Source organism: Anopheles arabiensis, chromosome 2, assembly GCF_016920715.1.
Source record: "Anopheles arabiensis isolate DONGOLA chromosome 2, AaraD3, whole genome shotgun sequence".
NCBI classification, from domain to species: Eukaryota; Metazoa; Arthropoda; class Insecta; order Diptera; family Culicidae; genus Anopheles; species Anopheles arabiensis.
Window position 1 is genome coordinate 53,193,988 of NC_053517.1, and position 21,699 is coordinate 53,215,686.

Consider the following 21,699-nt stretch of genomic DNA (forward strand, 5'->3'; position numbering starts at 1 on the left):
TGTCAACTTTATTTCCTGGCTACTCCAGGTTACGAAATATTGACAAAAGCTCAAAACAAGTGACAATGCCCACGTTTTGCAAAAAAAAAAACTTGTCAGCGGTTTGTCACTCTCGTGGCAATGCGCCTATAAACGAGTCTGTATTGACATTCAGGTTTTGTTGTGATTCCATTTTCGTTCGGGTTGATTGCGTGTAAATACTTGTGCCGTGCGGTTAGAAATTTATAGTTTTATTTGTGGGTTTGATTCTAATCCGTGCTGGCGTATTAAAACTTTCAGCCGGGTTCGTTCTAGTTGTGGCAAGAGCATTAGCAATTCCGGTACAGCTTTTGCACATCTGGTTCGATTTAGTGTGTGAGGACAAAATATGTGATGCAAAGACCGCACTCTCAATTCAAATGCAGTTTTGCCGGAAACCCTCGTGCTGCTCAATGTAAAAGATATTTGAAACGACGTTTGAGTGATGAGATTTTAAGCTAGTGCTCGACAATTCCGATAAATTTAGGAGGTGATTTTTAATCTAGTCTTTTCGATGTAGTCCACGTGCTTGTGTGGTGGTTTGTTGGTGGAGCATGCACAATTGCTGTCCGGGTAGTTTGAGCGCGAAAAAACCCACTAATAATCATACGGGAATTCGAGCAGAAGATTTACAGCCAAAACGATGCACGTTTTCTTTCCTTTGACAGCACCGCTGTGCCGTGTTTGATTAGCATTAGAGAGTGTGCGGAAAGTGGACGAGCGTCGTCACGATAAGAAGTGGGTGCGTGCGCTGTCGCAAAGATGGTGATGTTTTGTACCTTAGGTGGTCGATGGGAGTGCTTCAACAAAGCACTGCAATTGCAGGGAAAGTAATCGTACTCCGGTTCAAATCGGTGATTCGATGCGTGTGTGTATAATGGCTAGCAGCAAGTGGTGCAGTGGTGTTATCGCACGAGCGCTCTCGTTTCCTTGAACCCGATTCGGTGGTTAAAAAACAACTGTGCTCTAAAATTGCAAGGCGTGGGCGCGGGGGGTGGGGTGCAAATAAAATCCCCCTCGGAAAACATAACACTTCCAGGCAGAAGCAGGCCCTCCAAAGCATGCTTTCCAGCAGTCGCTGTAGAACGGTTCCGAGCGTTCCGATCCACCGCGTTGGAAGTGAATCCATCCGGTCTGTGGACAGCGTGATGCCCAAGGACGAGATTGGTGGACTGAACGGTGCAAAGGGCGCTTCGCTGGTCGCCAACATCGGAAGTTAATGCATAGGTATGTATGGTGTCATCCTGTGGGAGTCGAACCGTGTGCGGGCGGCATAATGATACACATTAGATTAGGCACATGACCTTCGCTTTGATGTGCTGAGTATGGGACCATTTGGGTCAGGGGCAGAGAAAAAAAAACCCCGATTCAGGAATGATACAGATCGCAGTAGCTTGCCTCAAATCATGCGTGACGGGGCAAATGTATGGTGCTTATGTTTCGCGTTAAGAAACCATGACGACGACGGGCATGTAGCATTTGGTTTTATTAGTAGCTGTAGTGGCTACATAAGGAAATTGTTTCCAATGAACCATTTTGCATTCAAAGAAATTGTATCGGAAAAATACAACTGGCCCTCGCGATAATAGAGCTGTCGATGTTTTTTTGTATGAAAGGTATGCTAACTGTGATAACATTCGTCACACATGTTATCTTCGGACACGTAATATGATACCATGTCGATTTCATTGTATTAAATCATAGAATGATGTAGCGCTATTGGCTCACTGTGCTACTTTACTTTTATTAGATCGTATTCAGGAAATGTGAAGACTGTTGTGATTTTTATTTTGGCGAAATTTCATTAGAAATTTGACAAAAAAAAAACACGAGCGAATGGTTGTTAGCATTACAACACTTCAGTATTTACTCAAGATGGTGAAATTCTATTATGCTTGTCGACCAAATAAAAATGTGTCGCCAATGTCATATTTTTTTCTTCTTTTGAGTATTATAATTTATACGCATAGTTTCGCATACTAGTGAAGGTATTTCAATGAAGAAGTACCATCTCTTTTATATCACCATTGTGCAAAGCTTACCTAGAGCCGGCAAGTATAGGAATGATTATCGATTTTCTCATCATGCCGAATCTGCTTCTATCCTGGGAGTGGAAATGGCATTTCTCGTACCGGAAAATGGGGCAGAGGACGGTCGAGACGCGAACCATTAAAATGGGACTATTTGAATGCAAACGTAAAAGAGTTGAAACCCCCACTACCACTGGAGGGTCGGTCGCATCTTAGTTCCCATCTTAACGGCGCCGTTAATGGTGACGCACGCCTCGTACATCCCAAAAAGCCGGGCGGTAATGAGAATGTGAAGCATTTGTTTGGGTCGCTACAGATCGATTTTTCTTCCAACGATATCAGCACAACCACACACATTCGAGCGGAGATAGTTTCACGCAACAAAATTGTCAAAGTAATGCTAGTAATAGTAAGCAAACGATTGCACATGTTTGAAGCGTGTGGACGGTCATGCGGATGGCGGCAATATTCTATTGAATTTAATGGTTTATTGTTTGCTGGTTGACGAGGGGGAAATATTATCAAGTCAAACTCGTTTTGCTACATTTGATTCAGCTCTAGCTGGTTGGCAGTAGTAAGACAACAAACGTCACCCATGATGTTATGTGGTAAGGTGAGGGTGCAAAGCAAAAAGAAACACACTCACAGAAGACTTGCCACAGCTAATGATTGATAACTTAAATATCATGCTTGGATACGCACTCGACACTCGGCATTTGAGGTGTAAATTTGCGAGTCGTTTAGATACACTTTATTTCACAATTATAATAAAAGTAATGTAATGGTTCACAGGTGTGCTAGACACTTTTCTATCAAGCTTACGTACGGGCAAAGCCGTATTTGCCTGGGAAGGAGGAGCGCAAGTCATCCTTCACGATAACAGTCATCCCCTGCGAGAGCACATGTTCCGGTGAAAGAGTAGTTCTGGTCAGCAGTCAGGGCCAGCTATGAATGAAACGCGGTGTTGCCGAGAGAGCTTTGCGAGCTGGGAGAGCTTGGCCGCCTGCGGTGTGCATGTAGTATTGGTGGTTGCTACAACTTTACTCACGATTTTGCGTAAAAAGCGATGCGTTTATTTGACGATTTGAGTCGTCTCGCGCTCCACTTTGGGCGAGCGCTTTGGCGGAGGCTCTCTGTATAAGTTGCTCAACGCACCCCGGCAAAGAAAGCCAGTCGATTGTTGACAATTCGCGGGTTAGCATCGCAGCAACCGTAGTACGCGTCCGTTGAAACCGCTCGACCGGCGATTGGCTCTGGCGCGGAAGTGCTGGCTCGGAAGGTAGTGATTTGTTTTTGGTGATTGGGATTACTTTTGCACCGTGCACACACCGGTGGGCAAAACACACAAAATCATTCCAGGGTAGATCATATTCTATGGCGTATGAAGGCAGCGTAGTGCAACGTGCGTGACATAACCAAAAGTGCGTCTAGTTAGTAGTTACGAGGGCGGGTGTCCCAGGACCACGTTACGCGATTATGAACCGTTGTGAAATTGGGCTTCCGGAAGGAACCAGCGGGAACTACTCACACGACAAGCACGAAGAAGTCGATAAAATTGCAATACGTTAGCAATGTTTGAAATTATTCCAGGCTGAGGCTTCGTTATATTTTGTTTTACAATTAGCATCGATGACAGAATTGTTTAGGTTGGCGATATAGTACCGTGCACCATGCTTCGCCCTCGTTAATGTGACAGATTCTGTAGTAGGCGATGATATGCACAGTCGCGTAAAGAAACCAGTTGAAGTTTATTTATGCGCAAAACCAAAACGGTCTCACTCTCTCATTGACCCATTCTAACTGCGGAGTCATTTTTTCTTTGTTTTGTTCAATGTGGTTTGGGTGTTTATGGTAGTGCCTTGTTATGTTATTCGATAGTCACCCGTGTTAGCCGTAAGTGTGCTGATGGTGGCTAATTTCCATACATTGTAAGCCGGTGCTCCAAATCCAACTATGCGTCATAACGTTTGCTAAGAAGTTGATGTTGGTGTTTACGAATGTTGAATTTCCACCACGTGGTCCTTTTAATTTGTTAGAGCAATTATAATCACAATGCCTACCAGATCTATTTCTACAAATATTTTAGTTTTCGATTAATTCGAGGTTTGTAAAGTGTTTGCTCGATAGTGATCTTCAGCCATCAATCAACGATCGTCGAACATTTGATGCCTGAAATTTTGAACTAAGCTTATGATGTAACATTTTAATAATTTTGGTTTCGACAATGAACAACTGACTTTTATTTCAAACTTCCTAGTACATGGTGCATCGTTCTTGTCTCTGTTTTGACGTAACACGTGTGCTCGATGCGTTGGGATTAAATACAAACTCACATTCCGATCGTGACTATGTTGCTTTGTTTGGTTGCACAAGCAAAAATCTTCTTTCTAATTTGTCATGTTAATTGATATTGATTATCATGATTTTTTTTTAATTGAAAAGCCTATCATCAAAACAACATTTTTTAATACGTCAATGTACACAATGTATTTGCTGCTGGGGGACAAATTTTTCACAAAGACAAGACAAATTGTTAACGGACTTTGCGACCCTTGATTTGGCGTCGTTGCGCATTTGACGGACATGAACGATAAGATTTACCGGCCAGCCGTGGATGGCGGGAGCATTAGGGTGCGTGATAGAGGGAAACGCGGAAGGGCGGTTATGTTCCAAGCGGCAGAAGAGCAACGTTATCAGGACGCCGTTGATAGATAGAACGGGAAGCTGAAGGCTGGCTTGGTCGTACGATCATACATGCATCGATCAATACAAAACTATTCGAACCCGCTCGTAGAAATTCCTTCCATCATTGGGTGCGGAAATGGTTTCACAATCGATTTAAACACCATCTAATCGGTTGTTAAATTGTTTGCCGCATTTTTGACAATCTTATCAAGTTAGATGTAGTCAATGAAGGGAATGTAGGTATACAGGCTTGCAATGGTTACAAAACAAGGAAGGAGAAATCAAGTTTGGTAAATGTGTCGGGCAGTTTAACCAATGAACTAACGTTCGAACTATTATTGATCAGGTTGATTTAGTTTTTGTCCTTTTTGTTGTAGCGTGACTTACCTTGAATATAAAGCTACTATCTTTGTAGCTATTCACCGCTGCTACATACGTATATGGACGTAAATTAAAACCTTGCAGAAGATAAACTATCGATTGTCGCGTTCGCTTCTGTCTTAATGTATTCAGTATTATTCGATTGATTTATACAACAACCTTCGAAAAAAAATCGAAGGATAACTTCTTCACCTATCAATGCGTGTTAAAACTATCACAAACAATCGATCTTTATTCTTCAAACAAATACAGCTTCACTATTTGAAAATGAATGTTAAACGATTTCGAATATGCTAAAGTAGAATTCCACTAGCGTATTCGTAAATTTAAGAAGCTGGTCGAAATTTAACAGAAAAGAGACGAATGTTGCTCAAACGCTCAAAGTATCTATAAGCAAAACAAAGAACAACATATACGCAAGAAACTTGCTCAAAAACACTTCTAAGAAACACTTCACAAAAGATCTTTGCTTCCGGTGGAACTTCGCTGAAACACGACGATCACTTTATACGATCACGTATGGCATTTTTTGTAAATTTTCTCACGCTCTCTATAGCGATCTCGTAAAAAATGTGTTTATGTTTCTGGTTTATTGCGCAAACGTCTATAAAAAAGTATCATCCGACAGTAAATCAAACCGATAAGAAGAATCGTCCAGCGGCGGGGGCCTGCTAATTAGCATCGGAGGTTTGGCTGGCGGGTGAGAGTGTCTGTGTACGTGTATGCACGCGTGTGGTGGGCTCGAGGCGAGGCGGTTGTTCGCATTTCGCGTGTCGTGTCAAGAAAGCCGGCTTTTGGTTTGGCTTTGGTTTGGTGTTCCTCCAGTTGAACAAACAACTTTTTGCCAACAGGCTCGGCAAACCTCGTCGATCACTTCTTCCTCTTTTCTGCGGGCAAATGTGACGCAATTCCAAATCCTCGAAAGCGCAGCCTGTGTGTGACACGCCACCCCAAACGCTTTCGCACTCTTCCTCCTGTTCTTCCCTTTCCGGACTGGATGTACTTTTACACAATTCGAGTGATCCACTGTGTGTGTGTGTGTGTGTTCCCCCTCCAAAGCGGCCCCCAAAGTGGTTTGTGAAGGTCAACACGTTGATCGTGCATTTGTTTGCTGCAGCAAGTGTTGCGGTTCGCTTTCGCTACAATCAGCTCTCGCGGGGCGCTACAACCCTTTTCGGCGAGAGAAGGTTCTTCCGATCGGTGCTCGATGCTAATGCTATGTAAATGGGAAACGTAACAAACACCGAGCAAACCGGTATCCATGGCTGGGCACACAAAACAATCGGAAAAGGAAAGAAACAAACAAAAATGCACATTCACCACCATCTCCCTCCGCCCTGGTACGGTTCCACCAGCACCAAAACAGACACCACCCGGCATTCGTTTGCTTTCGGACAGTTAGTAAAAGCTACTAAAGCCGGTTCGCCGCAAATCTTACACACACACGAATAATAAGAAGAAAAATGAGAAGAGCTAAAAAAACTGATTCGCAACCGAAGGAGGCTTTGCTTTGCGGTGCAATGTGCTCCGTAAGGTCATCATCATGCTTGGTTAGCTTAGTGCCCATAAACGTACTCAAGTTGTGTTTATTCCTAACCAGGGCAGAAGCTCTTCAAGAAATCAAATATAAAAAAATGTATTCAGGTTAGTGTGCGTTTGTGTCAAATGATAAGAATGCGGGGAGAGGGGTGTGAGGCAACGCGGGCTGCTGGCGTGCGTTTGTCCTCCTTCGTCTATTCTGGAGCATGCTAAATGCACGTTTGCGTGTGGGTTGCCAGTAAAGTGTCGCTAATGTCCCGTCAAGTGGTCTGTTGACCGCATTTTACTTTTAATTCCAAGGCACGAAGAAGATGTTCAAAATGGTAGAAGTTATGTTGGTTGAAAAGCAAACACAAAAAACCTATACAAAATAAGTGCAACTTTTGCATCACATATTTTTGAATCCACCCAAACCAAGTGACTTTGGCGCCGGATAGACGGGTACGGATGAGCCTAGTACCATAGCCTCCCCCTTTTGTGCTTTGTCTCGGGATCCACATTTCGCAACTTTGTTCGCATCGTTATTGTTCCCCCGTGAGCCCTGTGAAGGGGGTGTGTAGTGCACACAAACACACACACATATATATGCAATAAATCATCCACTGCAGCTTCTTCGGCGGGATGGGGAGGCTGGGTTTTTCGTACCACCAAACACGCCAGCCGTTTGATGACGACAATTCACACTACCCTATTAATGGTGTGCGCTAAAAGCCGGTCCCTTTCCTTTGCCAGATAAGCGGTTATTTCTAAACACAACACTAATCAGCTGGGTACATCTGGCCGCCACGAGTTTAGTCTGGCGGGCGGCCGAATCTCAGATTATCCAGCTTTTCGATCAAGAAGCTTCCACGGGATATAGGGCGGAGCAGTATCTCTGCGCCCACCGGAAGTACGGTTGCCTCTGACGTATCGTGGAAGATTCGCGATTGCCGTGTATTGCACACCGCACAAGTGCTCGGCATCGCGGTGAGTTGATTCACGATCGTCTGGAAAAGTCTCGGCTGGTGTAATTTGTCAACTCATCTCTACCATTAAATACACACACAGATACGTGATCTTTTCGCTAACAATCGAATACCACGAAGATTCCAGGGAAGATTCGAAAGGAAATTAGACCATTTACAGAACGGCATTATCTAAACCTGATTGTTCCACCATGAAAGAGTATTTACTCTATGATTATCATCATCACATAGAGTGAGAATTATGATCTCCCGACAAATAGATCACATTTGACCAGAACGTCCGTTGGGTGTGTGTAAAAGCTTTTGGGGAAAAACTATTAGCAACAGGCATATAGTGCATATCAGAACAGTTGATTAGCACCTGCGTTGGCTGTTCCAGAGTGATCGCGATGATTGTGTAAAGGTGATAGACATCATTTAAGCTGTGTTCTTATGTTGCTTTTCTGTACAATTTTAAGCTTATCAATTTCGGTTAAAGTTAGTGTTATAGTTTAAACAGTATAATATCAAACAGTGTATTTTCCTGTAATTCTATTTGTTTTTATTCAATAATAAGCTGACGGTCCCCTGGGGGGTCCGGTGCTACAGTCGTCAACTCGAACGACTCAATAACACGCCCGTAATGGGTTTAAACCTGGAATGAACCCTTCCCCCGTAGTAAGGACTGACTATCGCGGCTAAGTGGTATTGAATAAAGTCTTGAAAGTCTGTATAGGCCGGCAAATATTTTCAATTCGATGAGTTAAAAACTCAACTTAAAAGTTGAACTTAACTTAAAAAGTTAAAGTTCGGCTCGTGCGGATTAAGATGTGGTATAATATTACACGCACAGGCTCCTGTAAAGAAATTCTCTCCAACCTTTTTAGGTTCGCGGGCCACTTGGCTTTGAAAATACATTTGCCACGGCTCACATCAAGTTTTAGGGCATGCAAAAATATTTTTTTATCTTATTCTAGACATGCCTGTTGAATACCTAATCTTGATTTTGGGAAAAAAATTGCACGATATGTATAGCAATTAGCTTTTCTTCTTTAAAAATAAATTCTTTCGCGGACCACAGGTTGGAGACCACTGCTGTAAAGGACGGACGTGTTTGGATTCCTACTACAACTGTCCCGCGTATCAAGAAGTCCCTCTCTCGGAGTTTTTTTTGTTAACTCACTCAAGACCGTACCGTGGGGTTATATGGATAAATTTTCAATAATTTTTGAGTATATGGTTAAGTGGTACAAATAAGTCCAGTTAGTAAGTCTATATTAAGCTGGTAGGATGGATATACATCTTACCCTCGTTTTACTGAAAATTATGCGATAAATCAACACAAAAGCTTCAGTGATGGAATTCGCACTAATAACCAAATTTAACACATTGAATTAACTTATACAAGCTAGAACTTCAATTAACATCGGTACATTTGGCTGCGCGCCTTGCGTGTACACCTTAGCACAAGTAAATTGTTTCAAATTGCATGCTATTAGCTAGAAGAGCAACAGACAAACAGTAGCAGCATCCATTATTATCTGGTCATTTCAACCAATTTGGATGGCTTTGCTTGCACAACGCATGATAGGGGGGAGTGTACTGTTCTGCCAACAAACATGGCACAGTCCGTCCAGCCACTTGATGATTTCTCGCCTATTTGTCCACATGTAATTGTTTTACAATTGTTGTGACGTGCGCCATACAAACGGTACATGCGGTGATAATTGCATGCAACTACGGTTCCTATGGCAATGTGTCTCAGCTCGTTTATTTGTTCCCATCCAAGCAACCCATTCTTCTGCGAGTGCATTCTGTGGGTGCGAAGTGTTTGCAAAAATGCATTACCTTGCATATCGATTGTCTCGTATTGTGTAGGCAGGCGGAAGCGTAGCTTACCTGAATGTTAATTGTCGTGCTTTAAAATGCGTTCGTCACTTAAGCTATAATGTTACCTGTTTGCCGTTTGGCTGTTTGCGTTGTTTTGTTGTTCGCCGGGGTGTGTGTGTGTGCGTAGCCCCTCTGTGGTGTTTTCTGTTGACAAACGTTTCCAGTGCCATGACATGCCATGATAGGCCATCCGAGGGTGTATCATCCTTGCAGGGGGACCAATAGAGGGTGGGTAGCACGTGAGTAACGGTCAGCTGCATAATGGCTGCATATGATTGCATTTCAAACGGTCAGCAAGTAAGTGGTAGGATGAACGGGGGGACAATCAAGGGCGAAGAATTATGATTACCATTCGGTACTGTTCTAGGGTGCTTCCTACGCATTTTTCATGTCAAACAAATGTAGGCATTACCAAAGCAAGTCGTCAACGCACGTGTTTAGGATAGTGTGTTCGGTGGAAGAGTGTTGTTTACAATGAGGTCTAAACATGGAGATCAGTAGCAATAACAAATGGTTGTTAAATATTTGTGAAAAGAAATTTAGTTTACATTTTTTTTACTACAAAATGGACCACGTGATATACATTTTTGTGACGATTTTGTTGTACACTGTACACGCGTATGTGTAAAGATAAAGGGGCAGGATAGTCGTGCAACGGAATCCTTGAAGCTATATTAGTGTAGTTGTTGTTGTTGGGACGATTCCGGCATCAGGTTGATTCTCAGCACTCTCAGCACGCAGTTATATGGACTTATGATGCCACAAACACAACAAGCCCAGCAGGCTTGCGATGGTCGGAACAATCGATTTGTGATGACTTCTTAATCGTTTCACTCTTACTCGATAAAGCATTTTAATGGATTCAATTAAGAGCTGAGAAACCCTCCAGTGGGAAGGAAACTCGACGTCCACGACGATGATGATGATGAATGGAGCAGATAGGGATAATGTTGGATGTTTGGGGTGTTATGGGACCATGCAACCATGGTGGATCGGTCTTTATTTTTGTCTCTACGCATGGTGGTGGTTCCCGTTCCCGTTCGCTACCCGTTTAATTCCCGGCGATCGCGAGGTCATAATCATTGATATTGCATGGGTTTTCGATGTCGATGCTTCCCACTCGTGGATATGCCCCTATATCTCAACCGAGCCGGACCAAATTAATTGGAACCATATTAAAGTGTCGTCCACAAGGACACTCGTGTGCTGTGGTAATGGCCCGGCTCGGCCCAGCCGTTCGTCATTTTTCCCGAGCAATTAGATGCGGTTGAGGTTGAGGGTCTAACATATTGAATCGTTTCGTTTGTTTGTAGAGACGCTGGTTGATTTGAGAGAAAAGAAGGAAAAAAGTATGCCGGCGACTGACGCGCTTCTGCGATGCGTGACGGCGGGAATCATTTGGTGACATCTAGAAACTATTATGCTTTATTGTGAAATCGAATCGATCCATTATGGCGATGAACAAGAAGAAGAGTTGAGAACTGTTTTTGGAATGTCGTTTATGACTGTGGCCTACGAGTTTGAATAATCCATATGTGATGATATAGTTTTGTTTGGAGGGTTTGAGAAGAGATCGTTCATGTTTATGCCTGATGCGTGAATTGTTGTTATCGTACCTTTTATGTTTACTTTTGACTATTTTTTTTATTTTTTTTTATTATTGTTAGGACTTTATTAAATTTTACTGTTAGTGAATAAATAGAAGGTTCCGATCATGTTAAAAGCGCTTTAGTTTGTCATTATATTGAAATTATGATAAAATGTTCAATCATAATATATTAAAACTAAAATGGTTTGTTGTTTAATAATTCACTGTATCCCATACACATTTTCGATATCAATATAGCTTAATAAATACCAGTGTGGAATGTAATTGTTTCCCCCATTTTTACTCCATTTCTAACAGATAATACCATCACCATTCTGCTTGCTGCTGCAATACTGCCTAGCTGCTAAACTTCAACTACTGCCCTGCAGCGGGAAACAGAACGACCCATCATCTTCTGCACACTGGCGCGCATCCCGCTTGTTAATACCCGCTGTTAACGTTTGCATTCCGCACTGTTCGACGGTGTAGTAGTAGTGGTGGCCAAATGAGTGTTCGACAGGGAGTAAACTTGGCTGCAATTGTTGAATGTGTAGTGATCGACAGGATCGCATTGGATGCAGAGTAGCGTGGTGCAGCCGTACCCCACCGAAAACGCTGACCAAGGTGTTGACCAAGGGCCGTGTTCGTGAGGAGAGCCGGTGGCATATACAGCAACCTTTTGGCCAATGCAACCAACGCGATCGGCAGTTCTATTTCGGTGTTTAATTCACCGGCCCGTTCTGTTCCTTTCTTTTGGAGTGGTTAATTTGGATTGTTTGCTTTAAGCCGCCTCATTTCCGTATCCCATTTGTTGTTTGAGTTTGCCGAAAAGTTTAGTTACAGTTTACAATTTATTATTGCATTGCGTCGTTGTACTTTAAAAACTGTGCGTGTGTGTACTGGAGCAAGCCACCATAATCAACACACGCCGTATTTGATTTGGTTATGCGCGGATTGAGCCATTTCTTTTGCCATTAGGCACGCAACACGTCGCATTTGTTCATTATTTGTGCTCGCAATTGTTTTAAGTTTGTTGTGTTTGAATGGGTAGAAACTCGCTTAGAATGGATGAGAAGGAAGTGAACTTTTTGCCGAAGCCGAAGATACCGAAGGTGGGATGCTTCCGTGCGGTCTGTGGTAAGTTACTTTCCCGTCGATGGTGTAATGTGCCCCAGTCCTTTATGTCGTGGGGGGGAGGGTGGTGCAAGGGTTATGTGATATGTTTGTCCATCATGCGTGTATTCCCAACTAAGAAAATCGACATGCTTTCTCGATCCTGCCTAATAGATCGGTAAACCTGAGAGAGCGAGAAAGTATGTTGATTTTGTCGCTTGGGTGATGTTGCATTTCAATCATCCATACTTCATTTCCCATACTTTCATCCACAAGCGTACTGAAGGTTACTGGAGACACTAAGTGGGATTATGTGCGTTTTCTGAAGAAAAACAGAGGAAGTTCGGAATAGTTTAGCAAAACAAATTCGACAATTCTGGAGATACACGGTATCTATTTTCAAATCGCCGAACAAAGGCAGTGCGCACAAGACGAAAACGGGGATAACATTACGGCATTAACTTTGAATATCAGCGTGTATATCTGTGTGTGTAAAATGGAATCGGCACATGTTCATGTTCGCGACAAAGGTTAGCAATGTTTCTTGTATCAAGGTGCAATGATTGCCTGGTGTGGAGACTAACAAACCGACTTTAATATTTGTAGTTTGCGCAAGGTAGTTACACTGGGGAGTTTTGTGAGCATAATTAGCATGAAACGGTTTATACTAATTGGAGGGGTCTGTAATGATCTGTAATCTGTCTGTGGTTGACAGTCTGAGAAAAATGCATATCTTCATGATTCTCAATTCTTCACTAACTTTGTATGCTTTAGGTACTGTTCGTAAACGTTTGGGGATAACGATTCTCGATCGGTAAAGTAGAACCAAATTAACCCATTCCTACTGACACAACGATGTAGTTTTAAAATAACAAATCCTTATTGTGTGACTGCTTTCTTTTACATGATTGATTGAAACAGACGTTTGATAACTTGTATGTAGTTCGGTATACAGTGATAGTAGTAACGTTATTTTCCTCCCACGCTCACTTTTCACTCTCTCAGATCGCATCCCAGCCCGGTTGGTGCTGTACTTCCTGTCCTGGTCCGGGTTTCTGGTATCGTTTGTAATGCGCAACGATATCAACTTTGCCCTGGTGGCGATGGTGCAGGATCCGAGCGCGAACACAACCGGCAGCGATCACTGTAACACGCTCGTGAACGATATGCCCTCCCTGGAGGAGGGCGACAACTACAACTACACACTGTCGATGGCCAACGCTACCACCACCGTGCTGCTGGACGGGCCCGCGTCCATCGACGACATCAAGTTTGACTGGGACTCGACCGTGCAGGCCGTCATCAAATCGTCCTTCTACTGGTGCTACGTACTGTCGCAGGTGGTCGGAGGCGTTGCTACCCAGTACTTCGGCACGAAGAATGTGTTCGGATGGTCCCAGTTTCTGACGGCGGCCTGCAGCTTGCTGATACCGCACGCGGCCGATCTGCACTACGGTGCGGTGATTCTGCTGCGCTCGGTGCAAGGCTTCGCCAGCGGGCTCACCTGGCCAGCCATGTACGCGATCGTGGGCTACTGGATACCGCCGGTCGAGCGGAGCCGCTTCATGAGCAGCTTCCAGGGCTTCAGCATCGGCATCGGGCTGACGTACCCGCTGTGCGGGTTCATCATTGCCCACTTCGGGTGGCGCCAGGTGTTCTACACGACTGGCACGATCGGCATGGTGTGGTGCGTGTTCTGGTACCTGCTGGCGTACAACACACCGCAGGAGCATCCGCGCATCACGCCCGAGGAGCTGGAGTACATCGAGCTGAACGTTAGCGAGGACATTAAGAATGGGCAGGGCATGCGGGTACCGTGGCGCCGCATCTTCACCTCGATGCCGGTGTGGGCCATCGGGCTGACCACGTTCGGGCGCATCTGGGTGCACTACACGTTCATCATGTCCGGGCCGGAGTACATGCAGAAGATCTTCTGCTTCGACATCCAGCAGAACGGACTGCTGTCCGGTGCGCCATTCCTCTGCTCCTATCTGTCCTCCGTGCTGTTCTGCTACGTGGCGGATCTGCTGATGGACAACAAAACGCTGACGCTCACCAACGTACGCAAGCTGTTCACCGCCCTGTCCCAGATCGTGCCCGGCGTGTTGGTGCTGCTGGTCGGGTACCTCGGCTACCAGATCGTGACGGTGCTGATACTGTGGTTCATCGCGGTCACCTTCATCACGGCGTCCTACGCCGGCGCAATGGCCAACATCGTCGATATTGCCCCGAACCTGGCCGGACCTGTGTTGGCTTTTGCTCAGACCATTCACATGACCGCTTCCTTCCTACAGCCGCTCGTGACCGGCTTCATGGTGACTGATTCGGTAAGTACGCTTGCGATGTTTCTCGCAATTGCGCAACAAATAAACAATATCCTCTTCTGCATTGCTTGTACGTACTTCCGCAGCAAAACATCAACCAATGGCTGCACGTGTTTGGCGTATCGTCGGTGGTGGCCATCAGTACGTACCTAATTTACCAGGTGTTTGGCACGGCCGAGATACAGTCGTGGAACTATCCGGTGCCCGATCCGGAGGTAACGTCTTCAGACGATTCGGCCGTCATCGCCAACCAGCCAATGATAAAGGTGGAACCAGGACTTAAGTTTGATGACGACGATGACGAGGACGATGACGATTGAGGAGCCAGCCTGCATGCGGTCGCGGCGCAATAGGATAGGAATATCGTTCTTTCTGTGGCACTTCTGTGACAACAATTATTAACACTTAACGTACGTTTAGCCAAGTTACTTGTATGGCAAAGTGAAGGAGTGAAGAAGGTGCAACAAAAATTCCACTTAAAATGTAATTTAACTAGAATTGGTACGCAGTGCATGAGGGTGGGCGGGAGATGTGTGTACCATGCTGGAAGCAGAGAAACATGTGATTAATTGAATAAGCGACGAAGCGAACGGATAAGAAATCAACGTTGAACAGATGGGTGTGAAATGAAACAAGAAATCAGGGAAAACATAGAATGTGGCAGTTGTACGTGTGTACGTGTATGTGTGGATGTGTGTTTGTATGTGTATGTGTGGCTGTTGATGCAAAAGCAAGCATCTCTCTGTATGCAGGAATGTACAGGAAAGCGTTATCCAGAGGATACTTGGATGTAGTAAAACACAGACACACACACACCTACATACATACACAAGAAAGTTAAATCTGGAAACCAAAAACAGATTGGTTTATCGTTAACATAGATGCATAATGAAGCGGGGGTACGTACAATTATATCCTCTATTTGATATAGAATGATTAAAGATTCGATACAAAAAAGAAGGTAAAGTAAGGGATAAAAATTTTAACGTCCGTTTAGAATATAACATGCAAGCTGGAAAGGGAAACAAATGTCAAAAACACGGACACACAAACCAAACACTCCGGCTACATATATGAAATCGGTATACTCTCCTAAAGGAGATTCGTTTCTTACATTGCCATTTGACGTAATTGCAAAGGTGTTTTTTGTTTTGTTTCGTGTATGATTAAGTTGGACCCATATTGTTGTTTTCTTATTTTCTGTGACTTAGTTTAACCGCAGGACTCACCACAGCATAACACGGAGCGCAACATTACAACTGACGGCTTCCAAACGCTCAACAAAACGCTTGCGGAAGGAGGTGAAGTATTTCATTACCTGTCGGTCATCGCAGTAGGTTGGTAGCTTTTCTACGAGCAATGAGCGTCCTACTAAGGACATTCAAAACATGTTACCAGCAAAGAAGCGTTTTCTGAAGCGTTTGGCAGCTGTCAGTTGTTATGTTGCGCTCCGTGTTATGCTGTGTGGAGTCCTGTGGTAATGGTTAGTTTCCTCTACTTCGATTGCGTATCGGTTGTTTCGGTTAGGCTTAGTATATGCTTTTTTCAGCAACCAGACAGCATTATACAATACTTTAGTTTAGTTTAGCGGTGTGTACACATATTACGGACATATTATGGGCGTAAACAGTTATAAGAATTAGGATTAATCGTTTAGAATTGTTATCACACCCGCTGGGCCATGCAATCGTCGTCTTATTGTTGCATTCGTTGCACGGACAATAAGCACCTATGCGGTTCCATTAAATCGAAGCCAATTGTGGGAAAACGAAAAAAACAAATCGCATCTACATATATATAAACTTTTTCAATATCTGGCGCTCCCCTTTCCCTCTCCCGGGATTAACTCTGTTAAACTACACGTGCCTATATGAAAAACGAAAAAAATAATGGAATTTCTTTCGTGCAGAAACACACTGCAAAGGATACTTTTCATCCCGAATAGAAATGTTCTTCGATTTCCATAGAGAGGGAGTGAATGATAATAGATTTAATAATAAAACAGTGAGGCAAAAACCCTCCTAATGCGGCAACATGCATTGAACTTTCCGTGCAAAATTTAAGAATCTTACAAATGGGCCCGAGCGTAGTAAGCGTTGAAATGTAACCATTCTGCCGTTTCTGTTTATGACTTACCACCAACCATACCAACACGATGCAACACTGAAGAACGCGTTATATTCGTAGTAGTGTGCGTAGAGCAGGGCAAATACTTACCGACTCACCGATTGTTCATTGGTGGTATGGTGGTGTGTGTGTGTTGCTGATGCTGTTGGTACCATTTGTGATCTCAGTCGAATGTTTCAATCAATTTCAACCACTAAATCGCAAACACACACACGCATCCTTCGGAACGTCTTACTACCATTACCTAACTTACCTTATGAATAATAGCAATAGTTTAGAGTTATTGAATCATTGTCGTTGAATGGAATCCCATTTACCCACAAACTGTACGAACGAAACATTGTAGCAACGCCGACCAGGCTAGAGTGGTACACGAAATTCAAACATACAAACAAACAAACAAACATAGAAAAAATATATATCGAATCAATCAATGAACCACAGAACAAAAATGCGCAATAATATCTCCCTCATCGGATGGTTTATGCTCGAGTCTTGCGAAAATATTGATGCTTACACGTACATATAGGGTCGAGTTTCCTAAAAACTTTGGTATATTGTAAGAATGCTCTCGGTTGCTCTGTACGTAAGTGTAAACCCCTTAAAGGCTTTCTACTTGATGACACTATGGATGTCGTGCATGTGCAAATATAGCAAAAGTATTACAGTAGTAATACATTTACTGTATTTTAATCATTCTGTTTCAGATTACCGTCACTAGTAACTTAACTGTCTGCTTTAGCTATTACTGGTTCTTCATACCCTTAAATACGAAGACGGCGGTGTGGTGCACTCATAAAATGAGTCGATTGTAGGCAACGGCTCTGAGCTTAGTGCAACATGTATTTGGTAAATTTCGACGCAACTGTTTTAAGGTCAAATTATGCGACAAACGACACATTTCATCTCTTTATTTGACTTCTAAGCCACATATGATAGCATAGCCAGGGTAAAACTGTACGACGCTATGAGCTTATTTGGAATCCCGGTCAAACTGATACGGCTAGTTAGCATGACTATGACCAACGTTACTTGTCAGGTAAAGGTGGATGGAAAACTCTCAGAGCCTTTTGCTACCACCGAAGGTCTGCGTCAGGGGGACGGGCTTGCCTGTCTCCTATTCAACCTGGCGCTAGAGAGGGCCATTCGCAACTCGAGGGTGGATACTTCGGGAACCATCTTCTATAAGTCAACCCAGAACCTGGCATACGCTGATGATATAGACATCAGTGGTCTGCGGCTCTCCTATGTAGCAGAAGCAGGCAAGCCGCAGACTACCAAAGGCTACTCGGATTGCAGATAAACGAGGCCAAGACCAAACTGATGGTGGCAACATCAGCGGACCTACCAATAAATGATCATAATCTACGTAGGCGTGACGTGCAGATAGGTGAACGCACTTTTGAAGTCGTATCACAATTCACCTATTTTGGTCAAAGGTCAGCAACGACAATAGCATGGAAGCTGAGTTGCGCGCAAGGATGCTGGCTGCCAACCGGTCATTCTACAGCCTGAAAAAATCAGTTCACCTCAAAGAACCTGTCGCGACGGACGAAGCTGGGACTATGTATCTCTCTCTCTCTCTCTCTCTCTCTCTCTCTCTCTCTCTTGTTGGCCTGCTAGAGCACGTCGATGTGACATGGCTCGGTCAACAACAATTCAGGAGCAGGATGCTCGGTCCCTGGCTGCAGCCTCCCATGCATGTAGACCGAACTCCGCTAGGTTTCGTTTCGCTTGGTCCAGCCATCGAGGTTGCTCACCTACGTCTAGTGCCGAACTGGGGGTTGCTGTCAAACACCTTCTTGGTGGGACATGAGTCCGGCATCCTCATGGCATGCCCGAGCCATCGTTCAGGAAGCACGGTTCACCGTACAGCTCGTGGTTCATCCTTCTCCTCCACGCTCCATGCTCGAACACACCGCCAAAGATGGTCCGGAGGATACGTCGCTCAAACACGCTCAGAGCGTTTGCAACCTCCGCTCGAATGGTCCAGGACTCGCGTGCATGGAGGACCACCGGGCGAATCAATGTGCAATATATCTCACATTTCGTGCGGGCTCGAAGTCTTCTGGATCTCTGCAGTCGGTGAAGCCCGTATTATGCACGATTCCCCTGCACAATGCGTCTCCGGATTTCGCTGCTGATGTCGTTATCCGATGTAACGACCGTCCCAAGATAGCAAAACTCCTTTACTATCTTGGAATTGTCACCATCAACTAATAAACTGCTTCCCAGATGGTCTGAGTCTCCGACAAGCAGGTGCTTCGTCTTCGTCGCACTGACTCTCACTCTAATTCTTGCTACTTCGCGTTTGAGTTGGGTGTACGCCTCACACACCTTCGCTGTTGTCCTGCCGATGATGTCGATGTCATCCGCGAAGCCAAGAAATTGGAGAAACCGGTAGAGGATCGTGCTACGGATGTCGTTGTCTAGCCCCGCGCCTCGAATGACACCTTCCAGCGCGATGTTAAAGAGCAGACTGGAGAGTCCATCACCTTGCCTCAGACCCCTATGAGATTCAAACACTTCCGACGTCAAGTTCGACACTCTCACCTTGCACTGCACCCCGTTCATGGTGGTTTCTAACAGCCGGATCAACTTCCCAGGAAATGGTACCGCTGCATGATGTTCCATAGCTCATTCCGGTCTATGGTGTCGTAAGCCGCCTTGAAGTCGATGAACAGGTGATGAGTAGGGATCTGGCGCTCTCTGAGCACTTCTGGAGAATCTGCCGTAGAATGAAAATTTGGTCGGTGGTGGATTTGCCTCCAACAAACCCCGCTTGGTAGTTGCCGACAAAATGTGTATCAAGGGGCGCAAGTCTGCAGAACAGGATCTGGGACAGGATCTTATAGGCGGCATTCAGGACCGTGATGGCTCGGAAATTCGAGCAATCCAGCCTGTCGCCCTTTTTGTAGCCTGGGCGAATAACACCCAGCTTCCACTCCTCCGGTAGTTCCTCCTGCTCAGCTGAGCATTTCGACGGTAAGCCTCTCCGGACTCATCTTGAAGAACTCGGCCGCCAGTCCATCGCTGCTGGCAGATTTATTGCTCTTTAGCTGCTTGATGGCGCTGGCAATCCTGCGCCAGCCTCTCCTGCTTCTGATCCATTCAGGTGTCCTTCGAAGCAGTACCTCCACCTTTCCTTCCGCATCCCGCATTCCCCACCCCACATTGCGGTTTTAGGAGCAAATCCGCTCCGTGCCTCCTTTAATCTCCTGTAAAACAAGCGGGTGTCCCCCGACTGAGAAGTATATAATACCAGTACTCACATACGCCTCTGAGACATCGACACTGTCCAAATCTGACGAAGGGTCTTTACGAACCGAGCTTCTCGGGCAGGCCACGCGAAGGATTGGCCCTCAGCAAGAGTCGCAGTGTTGTAGCGGAGGAGAAACAAACAGCAATTGTGGACAGAGTCTTTGATTCTTTGCCTACTAACCAGTCCTTCCCGATAGTTGCTTCTAATCCAAAGGTTGGGAAGCCTATGTAGACTGAAGGGGGTGTTTGGCTTGGTGATTCAGGGGCTCTATCCTATTTCGGATGTTGCAATTAAACCTCTAAACTCCAAAAGCTTCTGCGTTTGAATCTCCCTTTATTGAAAATATGGCCAACTTTTTATACTAAATTTGTCCTTACACGTTTACCCGAATATCAGTTTGGACCGGATTGTTCGGGTTTCCAGAAACTTCTTATTTTGACGTGGAATGATAAACAATATTTACTAGGATCAGATTGGTAAAAAAAAGAAATTTAGAATCGCTTGTGTAACAGCCGCGTTCGAGAGGAAGATGCTCAGAAGGATGCTTGGCCCCGTAGGCCCAAACTGAGGTGGTAAGATGGCGTGGAGGCGCTCGTCTTTAAGGCCGGGATAACGGCCTGGCAAACGAAGGAGCGAGACCGTGAGCGGTTTCGGACACTCCTGAGGTTGGCCTGCGGTTGTAGCGCCGGATGAGTAAAGTAAGTGTGCGACAAAACCTCATCTGCGGGTGTATTGGACAGTCCACCATTTATCGTGATAAATTAGCAAACAATACCAATATTCAATACCACGCAACCGTATAATCTCATCAGTCTTTGCTACAGGAGGAACGATCCGGTTATGAGGCTTGAACCCATGACGGGCATGAAGTTAAGTCGTACGAGTTCATCGCCTACTCCTACTACGGGACCGCCTTTAAATATCTGGGGGTTATTTTTGACCAGTGGTCTTCAACCTGTGGTGCACGGGCAGTGTTGTTAATTGTCGACATTTTTTTATGATATTCGCAGTAAGCTGGTGTCAAAATCATTTTTGATCATGATATTCATGGTTACCATGACACGACTTTCCAAAAGCGACAATCATTTGTGCATTAACAATCAATGCTTTTGCGATGACATGATTGCAAAAAATGTAGAATGAATGTCATTCGACATTTTTCAGTGAGAATCCAGAACTGCTTAATCGTGCGTTTACCGATACTAAGCCATTAGACCACTTGATATTTTCACTCAGTGAACCAGGAAAATGGTGTTCTCTTACAGGAGTATAGAAATTCGATGAAGATCTAGTTCACTTGTTGTACGGCAAAATCAAAAAGTCAAATGATTGTAGCAGAAAAAATATCATCGTGTCAATTGATATTTTTTCCGTGATTGTCGAATGAATGCGTGGATCTAGAATGCGATGCTTCAAAAAGTATCATTTTGTAAAATTTTATGTCGACGACTATCACCGTTCGCAACACTGTGCACGGGTCACATTCCTGCCACGGGATGATCGACGTTCAACTGTATATAAAGTTTTCAACTGCATATCCCACTGCTCGAGTTCTAACCATGTTGCTATGGCGACCAACTCCACTCCACTGCTAAACCGATCGGAAAGCGAAGTTGCTTGTTGAGAAAAAAGGAAAGGATCCACTTGAAATTTTGCTATCCAATCCTGGCCCTGGAAGTCGCCGCTGGTACTGCAACCCGCCACAAATCTATTGGTTCATCGAACTCCAGCTGAACTTGTTCATCAAAAATACCACAACTATCATTTTGTTCTAAACCAGCGGTTTTCAACCGGTGGG

At 44.6% G+C, this 21,699-nt stretch overlaps 1 protein-coding gene across 7 annotated transcripts; it reads left to right on the forward strand.

Moving 5' to 3' along the window:
- The first annotated feature begins 153 nt into the window (after positions 1-153).
- Positions 154-17,085, forward strand: LOC120893699 (vesicular glutamate transporter 3). Of its 7 annotated transcripts, none has more exons than XM_040295741.1 (5): positions 154-1,245; positions 11,394-12,212; positions 12,465-12,718; positions 13,194-14,515; positions 14,599-17,085. In XM_040295741.1, the coding sequence occupies exons 3-5, from the start codon at positions 12,685-12,687 to the stop codon at positions 14,830-14,832; spliced, it is 1,590 nt and encodes a 529-aa protein (XP_040151675.1). In that variant the 5' UTR covers positions 154-1,245; positions 11,394-12,212; positions 12,465-12,684; the 3' UTR covers positions 14,833-17,085. The 7 variants fall into 7 exon arrangements, with proteins under 7 accessions (XP_040151675.1, XP_040151670.1, XP_040151671.1 ...); XM_040295736.1 differs by lacking the exon at positions 12,465-12,718 and having other exon boundaries at positions 156-591; positions 687-1,245; XM_040295737.1 differs by lacking the exon at positions 12,465-12,718 and having other exon boundaries at positions 156-508; positions 687-1,245.
- Positions 17,086-21,699: the final 4,614 nt, after the last annotated feature.